Source organism: Crotalus tigris, unplaced genomic scaffold, assembly GCF_016545835.1.
Source record: "Crotalus tigris isolate CLP2741 ecotype Arizona unplaced genomic scaffold, ASM1654583v1 scf7180000018553.2237530, whole genome shotgun sequence".
Lineage (NCBI taxonomy): Eukaryota > Metazoa > Chordata > Lepidosauria > Squamata > Viperidae > Crotalus > Crotalus tigris.
Genome location: NW_024097074.1, coordinates 1,705,447 through 1,718,629, shown reverse-complemented (window position 1 = coordinate 1,718,629; position 13,183 = coordinate 1,705,447). Strand labels below are relative to the sequence as shown.

The 13,183-nt window shown below is 40.2% G+C and overlaps 1 protein-coding gene across 2 annotated transcripts in view; it reads left to right on the top strand.

Moving 5' to 3' along the window:
* LRRK2 (leucine rich repeat kinase 2) overlaps positions 1-13,183 on the top strand; it is a 97,902-nt gene that overhangs the window by 26,253 nt on the left and 58,466 nt on the right. For both annotated transcript variants that reach the window (XM_039354499.1, XM_039354498.1), the window contains 8 exons: positions 1,924-2,054; positions 3,326-3,405; positions 4,709-4,815; positions 5,683-5,812; positions 7,209-7,333; positions 8,666-8,790; positions 10,466-10,610; positions 12,939-13,078. In XM_039354499.1, coding sequence (XP_039210433.1) covers positions 1,924-2,054; positions 3,326-3,405; positions 4,709-4,815; positions 5,683-5,812; positions 7,209-7,333; positions 8,666-8,790; positions 10,466-10,610; positions 12,939-13,078 — 983 coding nt within the window. The remainder of the gene's footprint in view (positions 1-1,923; positions 2,055-3,325; positions 3,406-4,708; positions 4,816-5,682; positions 5,813-7,208; positions 7,334-8,665; positions 8,791-10,465; positions 10,611-12,938; positions 13,079-13,183) is intronic.

Below are 13,183 nucleotides of genomic sequence, written 5' to 3'. Positions count from 1 at the left end.
GATTGGTTGGGACTACTGGGGAAAAAACCCCTTTTTTTATTGTTTTTTTTTTTTTTTTTTTTTATATTTCTTTTTTTTTCTTTTTTTTAATTTTTATTCTTTTTTTTTTTTTGGCTTTTTTTTTTTTTTTCCTTTGTTCTTTTTTTTCCTTATTGTCTTTTTTTTTTTTTTTTTTTTTTCCTTTCTTTTTTAGTTCTTTTTTTTTTTTTGTTTTTTGTGTGTTTTTTTTCTTTTTTTTATCTTCTTTTTACATATTTTTTCTTTTTTCTTTTTTCTTATTGTTTTCTTTTTATTATATTAGTCATTTTTTTTATTTCTTTTGTTTCTTTTTTTCTTTTCTTTTTTTTTGTTTTTTGTGTTTTTTTTTAATTTTTTTTTCTCGTTTTTTTTTTCTTTCTTTTTCTTTTTTTTTTACTTTTTTTTTTTCTTTTTTTTGCTCTCCCCTTATTTAAACTTTTCTAAAACCTTGAATGGGAGAGCTTGAAACCCAAGTCCTGTCTAGCATGCCTGCAACCATTTTCTCTTAATAAAGGATTCCTGTTGGAAGAGCTATTCCAAGAGTTCTGTCTTCTTAAGATGCAAAGTGGGGTGGGTCCTTACAGTTCTCTTATGACTCCTGGACTTCAACTCCCAGAATTCCTGAGCCAGCATGGCTCGGCTTGGAAACCTCTCCCTTTCCCCTCAGCGTGGCTGGCTCAGGAATTCTGGGAGTTGAAGTCCACAAGTCGTAAAAGAGCCAAGGTTGCCTACCTCTGGCCTAGGCCTAGGCCGCTTTCTGACTCGTGGACTTCAACTCCCAGAATTCCTGAGCCAGCATGGCTCAGCCTGGAAACCTCTCCCTTTCCCCTCAGCGTGGCTGGCTGAGGAATTCTGGGAGTTGAAGTCCACAAGTCATAAAAGAGCCAAGGTTCCCCACCCTTGCCCTATATCAGGGGTCCTCAACCTTGGCAACTTTAAGACTCGTGGACTTCAACTCCCAGAATTCCTGAGCCAGCCTGGTTCAGCTTGGAAACCTCTCCCTTTCCCTTCAGCGGTGGCTGGCTGAGGAATTCTGGGAGTTGAAGTCCACGAGTCATAAAAGGGCCAAGGTTGTCTACCCCTGACCAAGGGGATGCTGCAACAGTCCTAAATGTGACAAACGGTCGTATGTCACTTTTTTCAGTGCCATTGTAACTGTCACTAAATGAACTGTTTTAAGTTGAGAACTACCAGTATTTGTTTAAGTTCACGATAACTGAGCAGCAAAAACTGGAACCTCTCCTAGTTACATAGCCGGGATGGGGCTGAGTAGGTTTTTCATTCTGACTGATAATAAAACAGAAGGTTGACGGTTGGAATGCAGGCTCTTAAATTAATAGCCTTGTAACCAAGGCATCAGATGCAACTTAGGTGCCGCAGTTTAATTATGCAACGTCCCCGTTACCCTAAGGCTGTGATGGGATTCAGCCCGTTCGCATCAGTTAGCGAACCAGAAGCTAATTTTTTGTTGCGTGAGCCCAGAATGGAGTTCCAGAAGCGGCATCCACACAGATGTTCACATATTTGAATCCCACCACTGCCCTAAGGGAATTTCACGTGAAGAAAAATCAATGTAGAATTTTAAGAGTAACAAGTCAAATTGTTAAAATGCTTTCTGGTCTTTTTTTTTTTTTTTGGCTGATGGTGAGTAATTTGGTTCAAAAACAAATGGAGTCGTTGTTGCTCATCTGTGTGGGTGTGGGTCTATACATATGTCGTACATAGTATGTTTAGGTGTGTGTCATGTATGTGTTTCACTTTGAGAACGGGCAACTAAATTTAATTTTTGATGTTTTGCCGTTGTGCCCACTGTACAAAAAATGACAATAAAGGTTATCTTATCTGTGCTGTGAAAATAGACGTTTACGTTCTCAGACTTCAATGAATGATCCCTTTTCTCCCAAGCGGAAACCATCTTTTTAAACAGAGATTTGGAAGACAAAAAGGAAGAAGAGGAAGATGAAGAAAATAAATTCTGTTGGCTGGAGGCCTGCTATAAAGCATTAAAATGTCACAGAAGAAATAGAGGCGTACAGGTAAAACCCTAAAAGCATGGGACTAAGGCCATTAAATATGACTTAAATTTTGTCTAAGGGAAAAAAAGCTGCCAATGCTTATTTTATTTTATGTCCTTCTTAAATACCGAATATACCTATTTTTAACTGAAAAGGGATATTGATTTCTGTGCAGAAGCTGCCTAGATCCTCACCACAGCAAGGAATTTTTTTTTTTGCTCTTAAGTTTTAAAATTAGGTCCTTGACTTACAACCACAGTTGAGCCCCCCAAAGTCCGTTGCTAAGCGAGACAGTTGATAATTGAGTTTTGCCCCATATTATGACCTTGCTGGCCACAGTTGTTAACCGGCTCGCTGTGGTTGTTAAATGAGTAACAAGGTTGTTAAGTGGCTTCCCCTATCTGACTTTGCTTGTCAGAAGGTCGTAAAAGAAGGGAATCATGTGACCCCCTGGGACGCAGCGACCGTCATAAATGTGAGCCAGTTGCCAAGCATCCAAATTTTGATCAGATGACTAGAGGGATGCTGCAACAGTTGTGTGAAAAACAGTCATCAGTCACATTTTTGGTGCCGTTGTAACTTTGAACAGTCATTAAACAAATAGCAATAGCACTTACACTTATATACCGCTTCATAGTACTTTACAGCCCTCTCTAAGCGGTTTATAGAGTCAGCCTATTGCCCCCAACAATCTGGGTCCTCATTTTACCGACCTCGGAAGGACAGCAGGCTGAGTCAACCTTGAGCCAGTCAGGATCGAACTCCTGGCATGAGCAGAGTTATCCTGCAATACTGTGTCCTAACCACTGCACCACCACAGTTTAGATAGCAATAGCACTTAGATGTATATTCCACTTTACAGTGCTTTACAGCCCTCTCTAAGCAGTTTACAGAGTCAGCCTATGGCCCCCAACAATCTGGGTCCCCATTTTACCGACCTCGGAAGGACGGAAGGCTGAGTCAACCTTGAGCCAGTCAGGATCAAACTGTTGGCAGTGGGCAGAGTTAGCCTGCAGTATTGCATTCTAACCACTGCGCCACCACCATTGTAAGTCAAGGACTATCTGAATTAATGACATATTTCTGAGAGCCCAGAATCTTTTCATCTCTGTATGTGATTAACATTAAAATGGTATCGGGTTGTAGTTGTTGTTTTTTTTTTTAAAAAAAGTATAGGTTTTGAACCTTTTCCACTTAGCATGAGTCATGCCCGCGCTTCTTATTAGTCTGCTCTGAAATTAGAAGTGCTGTGCCAAATAATGACTTATATTCTGTTATTCTGCATTCTTTAGGAAGCTGCTTGCTGGGCATTGAACAATCTGCTTATGTATCAGCCTACTCTTAATGAGAAGATTGGGGACGAAGAAGGAAAGTTAGTGCAATCTTTTGCAATAGCTTTGTCAGCTGCACCTAGTTTTTGTTTACATTTCTCTTTCACCTGTTTCCCTTAAGATGCACAATCTTGCTAGGAGAGAAAAGCATGTTCCCTTTGTGCTTCCTGGGTCACATTTTTGAGATGGGATCCTTCATATGAATACTGGGGAAAGCACAGAAAACCGCTTTTCTGCCTCAGATTGCTTGATCCCTAGATCTTTAAAACAGTACAAGTACAGGCCATTCCCAACTTAGGACGACAACAGAGCCCCAAAATTGACAGTGGTTCAGGGGAATTTGCCCCACTTTACGACCTTTCTCGCCACGGTTGTTAAGTGGATCACTGCAGTTATTCAATTAGAGACACTGTTGTGAAGCGAATCGGGCTTCCCCATTGGCTTTGCTCGTCAGAAGGTCGCCTAAGGAGATCACGTGACCCCAGGACACGGGTAGCGTCATAGGTACCAGTTACCAAGCCTTGAAATTTTGTTCACGTGATCACAGGGATGCTGCAACGGTTGTAAGTCTGAAAAATAGGCGATAGGTCGCTTTTTTTCAGTGCCGTTGTAACTTTGAAGAGTCACTAAACGAACTTTTGTAAATTGAGGACATTCTGTAGAAACGCTTAACATTGAAGGGCATTCTAGATTTTGCAATTTGGGAAAATCATTTTTTTTTCCCCTTAACCCAGTGCCTTTCCATTACCAGATATGAAAGGGAGAAGATTCCTAATCCTTCATTCTTTCCTCCAACCAACGTTAAAATAAATCTCAAATTTGGTAGTAGTCTGTATCTTCTTTATCTTTCAGTCTCATAGTTAATCTGTCCGTCTCTGCACATTCCGATATTTTTCTAATTAGTTCTTCTTCTGATGGCAATCCTTCATTCTTCCAGTATTGTGCGAAGATTATTCTCGCTGCTGTAGTAATGTGTAATATTAAATATAGACTCTGCTTATTAATCTTTTCAGGCATTATACCTAGTAAAAAAAGTTCAGGTTTAAAATCAACATGTTCACCTAATACGTTATCTAACCACCTATGTATCTTTCTCCAATAAGCCTTAGCTTTGCCACATGTCCACCAAATGAGGTAATACGTTCCTATATAATGCTTACATTTCCAGCATCTATCCGACATATTTTTAAACATTTATGCTAATTTTGCTGGTGGCAAGTGCCATCTATAAAACATTTTATACAAGTTTTTTTATATTTGCTTTTATTCCCGATTGAATAACTTAAAAATAAAACACGATGATACGACGTTTCCATTGAAATTGCTCTGTCCTTTTTGCGTTAGGTACCCAGCGCACAGAGAAATGATGCTGGCTATGTTGATGTATTCTTCTTCCAAAGAAGTGTTCCAGGCAGCTGCCAATGCCTTAGCTACTCTCGTGAAGCAAAACGGTAAAGAAATTGGACTATGCTTAAGTGGAGAAGGATGGCATTGCAAAACCAGTCCCTTAATACTGGAGTTTGCCCTAGGCCCAAACGCTCAGGAGGAGAATTAGCCTAGACCAGGGGTAGGCAACCTTGGCTCTTTTATGACTCGTGGACTTCAACTCCCAGAATTCCTGAGCCAGCCATGCTGAGGAGATATGGAGAGGTTTCCATGCTGAACCATGCTGGCTCAGGAATTCTGGGAGTTGAAGTCCACGAGTCATGAAGGGCCCATAATTTCCCCATGCTGGCTCAGGAATTCTGGGAGTTGAAATCCACTAGTCCTGAACGGGGCCATAGTTTCCCCATGCTGGCTCAGGAATTCTGGGAGTTGAAGTCCACGGGTCATGAACGGGGCCATAGTTCCCCCGTGCTGGCTCAGGAATTCTGGGAGTTGAAGTCCACTAGTCATGAAGGGGGCCATAGTTCCCCCGTGCTGGCTCAGGAATTCTGGGAGTTGAAGTCCACTAGTCATGAAGGGGGCCATAGTTATCCCGTGCTGGTTTTCATTTAGTGAGCCTGTAAAATGTAATAAAATTAAAGTCATGGTGCAAAGAGTTAACAGGTTGCCCAGAAAGCGATGTAAAATAGTAGTATTAAGTCAACAAGGCTACAGTTATAAAGAAATTAGAAGAAAAATGGGTGGAAACTTAACCAAAGGTGGCATTTCTACTGTACACTTTTCCCAAAAGGTTTCCATAGTTTTGGCCACTACTGTATAGGAAAGATCCTAGGAAGAACCCAACTTACTCTAACGAATAATCCAATACCCAGAATTCTCAGCATATAGCAATAGCAATATATACTTTCTTTTATTTTTTTGTCTTACTATAGCAAATGCTAGAAGAATTCTCTTGGCGAAAGGTATACACATCAACGTGCTGGAGATCATGAAGAAATATTCCAATTCTCCCGAAATTGCAGAAGGTGCCTGCCGATTGCTAAACCATGCTTTCGAAGGAAGGTAAGTAAATCTAAAGGCTGAACAACTAGTTACTAGTAGATCCCAAATCAGCACTCCTCTGGGTTGATTCTGACTTGACTTTGTGCTTCTTCAGGGATCGTTCCCATGTTCCTAAAATTAAGCCCTCTTTAAGTGCTTGGTTGGGGGTACACCAGAGTTTTAGGTTAGGCACTGGAAAATTGTAAAAAATTGGAAATTTTTTGTACAGTTGTCAAGAAGAACTACACGTGTGCCCGTGAAATTGCCAAGAGTTGGTCCTTCCAACTTAATAATAATAATAATAATAATAAATAAATAAATAAATAATAAACAGACAAGCACCTGCAACATAACACCCCAGATTTAACAATTGTCGATAAGAAAGACAAAAAAGTCTGGATAGTGGACGTGGCAGTGCCTGGAGACAGCAGAATAGACGAGAAAGAACTGGAGAAGATAACGAAATACAAAGACCTACAAATAGAAATAGAAAGACTGTGGCAAAAGCAAGCAAGGGTAGTACCAATAGTAATAGGCTCCTTGGGTGCAATCCCAAAACAACTGGAGCACCACTTGAACACCACTGGCATTGACAAATTCACTATTAGTCAATTGCAAAAGGTGGCCTTACTAGGAACTGCTTCCATCCTGCGACGATATCTGTAATACCATCAAACATCCACGTCTGCCTATCCCAGGTCCTTGGTGAGGACTCGTTAGGTAGACAAAATGCCAAATCCAGTCTGAACATCTGGCTGACTGTGCGATGATCCATAATAATAATAACAACAACAACAACAATAATAATAATAATAATAATAATAATAATAATAATAATAATATAATGTGGTGGTGATGATGATGACGGAAGGGACCTTGGAGGTCATCTAGTTCAACCCCCTGCTCAGGCAGGAAACCATATACCATTTCGGACAAATGGCTGTCCAGTCTCTTCTTAAAAACTTCCAGTGTTGGAGCATTCACCGCTTCTGGAGGCAGGTTGTTCCACTGGTTAATTGTTCTAACGGTCAGGAAATTTCTCCTTCGTTCTAGGTTGCTTCTCTCTTTGGTTAGTTTCCATCCACAGCTGTGCATATACAGTCTCCGTAAGCAAGCCTCCCTTTTTTTGAATGCAGAGAGGTCTATCAAATGTATAATCGAACAAACAAAAAGCATGCTGAGTTTATGTTTGAGGAAGCATGTGTAGGAGTAGAAGGCGTGGACGCCGGGGGTGGAGTCAAGAGAGGAATCAGCCTGAAGTCATTACGTTCCCACGAGTGGTCCAGATCAGCCACCCTTGAATTCTTTGCACTAGAAGACCTCCAAGGTCCCTTCCAGCTATGATTCTATGTTCTAATAAATAAAGAGGTTACCAAGGAGTTGACATATTTTCATATTTCCATGATTTATTTTCTAGTTTCTTACAATTGGATATCATGCTCGCCGCTGCATCTGGAAGTGTGCAGACCATGAAGAAACATAAATCTTTGCCATCCGTCCAGTTGGAAGCACTTAAAGTGATTTTACGTTGCATGGCTCCAGGTGAGAGACTTTAACAGAAGACAGTAGCATCAACTAAGCCAAAAATCTACAAATAAAGACTCTTGTTTATGTCATTGTTCTTTTTTTATTTATTTTATTTTTATTTTAATAAAAATTAAAATCGTCATTCCACAAACCCTACTCCCTTCCAGCACTGATGATGTTACCTAGTTGGGTAATGAAACGTCTGCAAGGAAACAGCCAAGCTCAGAGAGCACCAGGGACCACCAAAATTCTGAGTTTCACTTTACTCTCAGCTACTGCATATGTGTTCAAATGCATGTTTGTATAAAAACTCAGATTGAAAAATCACACCCACCAAGATGTAATTCCTGTGTTGATTTCTTGAAAATAAGCCCCACTGTTTCCTTGGAATCACTTCGAATAATGTTTATAGAACAGAAGCCATAGGACCAGTCGTCTGAACGCATAACAGCGGGACATTTATAATTAAGCACAGTTAAGATCAAAATTCTCATCTGTTTCTATCATTAAAAAGTTGTTTGCAATCACCAAGCAAACAAATATGTAGTTTTCCCAGCATGGAACAAGTTTTGAGAAAACTCAGTGATAAAGTATTGTCTAGCTTTTGAATAATTTATGTTTAAGGTAATGATTAGAACTATTGTTTTGTTTTGTTTTTATATATTGGAGTTAAAGTATTTAAAATTTTGTTGTTGTTTTTTGAATGTATTTATAATTGTTTGATGTTTATTTAAGTTGTAAGGTTTTTGTTTTTTTTAGTTTTTATTAACCCTGTATTCAGCTCTGGGAAGAAGGTGGGAGGATGATGGGTGGGAGGGGTGGGTGGGAGAGGGGGATTATTTTATTGTAAAACTGTAAAAATTTTCAATAAAAAAAAAACTCAGTGATGGTAATTTATTTGCAATAATGATTTCTTTCTACCTCGCATTTTTAGCATGATAGCATCTTAAAATAAATTTATCTATTCCTTCTTTCTGTTTTAGTCGGCACTTACCATAATTGTTCTCATTATTGAATCACTGGATAGTTTTTTTAAAAAAAACATACTTCAGGATTGAAATATGATGGTTCAGTTTGCTGTTTTCAATACTTATTTCATAAATCTATTTATATACACAAAAAGATTGCCTGGCCACTTTCTTTGAGCTGCCTCACCACAAAACATGGGTTAGGAATCTGTTTAATAGCACTTAATAATTAAGAATTCACTCCAAAGAGTTCTTTATGTTCATACTGCATAAGATTTTGAACTATGAAACTGTCTCTGTATGGGGATGTGTATTCACGTATCTTTGATGTATTTGAATTACAATAATCGCTTTTACAAATCCTTTCTGTGTGTTGCAGGTATACTAAACAATCAGCAGCACGTTGGTTCGGAAAACCCTAACCTGCAAACAGAGTTAACATTTATGAAAAATAACTTTTTCTTAGAAGATGGCCATTCTCTTGTCCTTGGTGCTCTGAACACGGTACAGTTCATTTCTTTTACGTCTCTTTTATCGTAGTCGCCATATGTATTAATAGGTTACTCTTTTCAATTCTACAAGCTAGTTATAATATAAGAGCTAAATAAGGACTGAGTTGCAAAGTCTTCACTGAAGTGCTCAGCCTAACTCGACCAAATGCCTAATCCTAATTGTCTCTTCATTTTGCCCAAGTGGAAAAAATTTTGCGCCTGTTTTTAAGGTGTCTAAAATTGGTCTCTTTTGTTTATTTTTCTTTTAAATCAAATTTTGGAAGAAGAAAACCCCCATCTCCCTCACAAAAGGACTCTGGGCAGCATATATAAATAAAATATGAAAACATTTTTTAAAAGTGTGTAAAATTTAAAAAGAGGTGAGGATGATTAAAATTCAACATTAAAAGTTAATTGATCGGTGGGAGGGAGGGTTTTTAAGGGTGCTAAACAGCCCCAGAGTGGGGTCAGAAGGGGGGGGGCACCTCACCCTTGGGATTGAGAATTTTCCACATTGATCTCACCTTGTATCCTAATAATCCAAGGGTAGGCAACTTTGGCTCTTTTATGACTTGTGGACTTCAACTCCCAGAATTCCTGAGCCACCATGGCTCAGCTTGGAAACCTCAACTCCCAGAATTCCTGAGCCAGCATGGCTCAGCTTGGAAACCTCTCCCTTTCCCCTCAGCATGGCTGGCTCAGGAATTCTGGGAGTTGAAGTCCACGAGTCATAAAAGAGCCATGGTTGCCTACCCCTGTGATAATCCTTGACTCACAACCATTTGTTTAGTGCAGTGGTTCTCAACCTTTTTAATGCCGCGACCCCCAACCGGTCGTAAGTCGAGGACTACCCAACTGGTCGTAGGTCGAGGACTTTCCCTACCCGGGAGCGCTGCGCATGCGTGGTGCCTCCCCCTGCGCCGGCCGAGGCGTAGCTGGCAAGGGGCAGCGATGGCGCAGGGCAACCACCGGCTGGGCCACCAGCTGGCCCAGCCCAAGGGAGGTAAGGCACCCGCTGGGCCCCACGCAGGAGTAGCACAGCTAAGGAAAAGAGGGAAAAAATGGCAGACTGCGTTGTTTGGCGACCCCCGTGAAATGGTCGTTCGACCCCAAATGGGGTCCCAACCCACAGGTTGAGAACCACTGTTTTAGTAACTGTTTGAAATCATAACAGCACTGAAAAAAGTGGCTTATGACCAGTTTTCACACTTACGACCGCTGTAGCATTGCCAGGGTCATGTGATCAAAATTTGGACGCTTTGCAACCGGCTCCTATTTATGACGGTCGCAGTGTCCCGGAGTCACCTTCTGACAAGTAAAGTCAAAGGGGAAGCCAGACTCACTTAACAACCATGGTTCTGACTTAACAACCGCAGAAATTCACTTAACGATGGAGAGAAAGGTCGTAAAATGGAGCAAAAATTCACTTAACAAGTATCTCCCGTAGCAACAGAAATTTTGGGGCTGCATTGCTGAGGACTTCCCGTATTTGCATCGAAGCTCAATAAATTGAAGATTTATATCAGGGGTCTTCAAACTCGGCCACTTTAAGACTGGTGGACTTCAACTCCCAGAATTCCTCAGCTGAGGAATTCTGGGAGTTGAAGTCCACCAGTCCTAAAGTGGCCAAGTTTGAAAACCCCTAATTTATATCAACAAATCTAAGCATTTGTTTTCTTTGCTTCTAGTTCATTGGAAATCCAGGCATCCAGAGATATGGACTCCAAATACTTTCCTGTGTCAAAGAATCCTCCACTCTATTACAATTGTTATCAAATCTAGGAATGACAGATACTGTGCTCCACACGCTACAGATGTACCCGGATGATCAAGGCGAGCAGAAAACAAATTTATTTTGAATCTGAAAATGTCCTGTCATCAAATTAACCTTTTGTCCAACTTGGACAATGTGCAGATATGGGAGATAACGCCTGGGATGTTCTGTAAATTGTTATGAGATACGTATGATGGATAGCCGTATTTCAGAAGGTTGATTTAGAAAGTTTGCATGCAATGCTTAGCCATATTTTTAGATTTGTGTGCATGACCCATTGTTAGTTATTTCCAGCCAAATGTAGAAGATAGAACATAGAATAATCGGGACCTCGGAGGTCTTCTAGCCCAACCCCTGCCCATAGCAGGAGATCCTATTGGAAAAAGCCCTTTTCAGCTAACTATAACCTGAATGACTGAGAATCCTCATTGACATTAAGTTGAATAAGGAGTTCAGGCTACGATTCTCGAGAATTTTGATTGAATTGCTTCTAAACAAGTCAGCTCCTTACAAATTCACAACTCAGCGCCGTATAGGATCAAACCCAGAACTTTGGATGAAATATAATTTTCCTAATATTTCTTTTTTTCTGAAGAAAAGCCATAACTTCAACTTCAGCATATTGACCAGTGAACATCTGCCTCCAGAAATTAAGTTATACAATAAATGGAGAAACTTAGAATACTGCCTTATTATATTTCTTTTTGTGCATAGAATATAGGAAATATAGTTTGCTAGAATGAAGATTTGTATTCAAAATGCAGGATCCAATCTGGGTCGATCACCGAGACCAGAAGTTTAATCTTCTGAGTTTTTGGACTCGTGCTTAGACCTAAACCTATTGGTAGCTTCACATTCCAGTGAACAAGGACATACGTTCAATTTCGAAGCTACTAAGATTGTTGGCTGAGCAGGTACAAAAACAGGCAGGGAAGCGATTGAAGCCGGGGGCCCTTGTCATTGAACAGGAGTGCCGATTTACTACCAGCTTATCACGTACTTAGGAGCCAAGGAATGGGCAGCACAAGGAAACAATAGCCAACAACCTAATAGCCAGCCATCAACACCCATGCAACAACTAAAAAGCTACATACAACTAGGCACTACATAAATACTATGCCTAGAACAACCCAAAACATACAGAAGTTTCCTGAGGATGGGTTCCACCATGAGTCCGAAAGCTTGGAAGACCAAACCTCTAGTACCAATGAACAACACAGATTGGATCATGCAACATTATCTGGGACATGTATATTTTCCTTCATTCGTGTATTAACACTATATACACACACATGAACCTATATGTGGATAACAATTAGCTCAGATGGAAGGTTAAGAAGAAAGAGAACTGTGGTGACACAGTGGTGAGAATGTGGTATTGCAGGCTAACTCTGCCCACTCCCAGGAGTTCGATCCTGACCGGCGCAAGGTCGACTCAGCCTTCCATCCTTCCGAGGTTGGTGAAATGAGGACTCAGATCATTGTGGGCAATATGCTGACATTTGTAAACAGCTCAGAGAATACTATAAAGCAGTGGTTCTTAACCTTTTTGAACGAATCGCCCCCTTGAGCCAATGAGGAAGTTGTCATCGCCCCCCCTCCCCCAACATAACCTCTCAATCACAACATAGAAAATAATTCTTCAATTTATGCAAACACTTGTTTTATTTTCTTTAAAATTGTCATCAGGACATATCGATGCAAATAATTTATTTCCAATCTTTTTCCCATATCTCAACTGTGTGAAAAATTTTGGTGCCACCCGTCACTTTATTCCCAAACTTCGGGATACATATATTTCATTATTATCTTATTTATTCAAGACACTTAAATGTAATGACCACTTTGAAAACAAAATTCAATTGCAAGAAAGTGAAATGCCCGAAAAGAAAAACAGTAATATTTAATGATTGAATTACAAGTGAAATTTAAGACGCAAAAAGAAATATAAAAAGGGTAGAGGCTGCTGCGCAACGCGCATGAAGATAAGCAATGCCTATTCACATATGTATGGCGTTCTGTACTGAAGCTAGCTGGAAGAACATTTGAAAACACAATTCAATCCACTAATAGTGAGCAATCTGATGTTTTTGTACGACAGATATGCAGCCATTCACTGTACGAAAAAGTCTCAAAAGTGTCCCCAAAACTTCTCGCTCCATCGCCCCCATATCGCACCCTTTTCGTTCCTTCGCCCCCATGTCACCCCTTTTCATTCCATGGCCCCCCCTGAAAAATGAAATCGCCCCCTGGGGGTACAATATCGCCCTGGTTAAGAACCACTGCTATAAAGCACCTTGAAGTGGTATATAAGTCTAAATGCTATTGCTATTTTCTGCTTGATAAACATTTCCATGGTAATATTCCCAACTTTCTTTTCTTTCTAGAAATACAACACTTAGGTTTAAATCTTCTGGGATCCCTGGTATCAGGAAAGAGATTGTGTACAGTTACTTTCTATGTCCTGGTATCACCCTTGGTTTCGACATTACGACGCTTTAAGGATGTGGTTGAAATTCAGACTCAGGTACACCCAAATGCAACACGCCTACTAAGGCAGGAGGATTATTTGAGGAAGCTTAAATTCAGATATTTGGGCTTTTTTTTCTCTCCTTTGCGTTGAACCAAATGA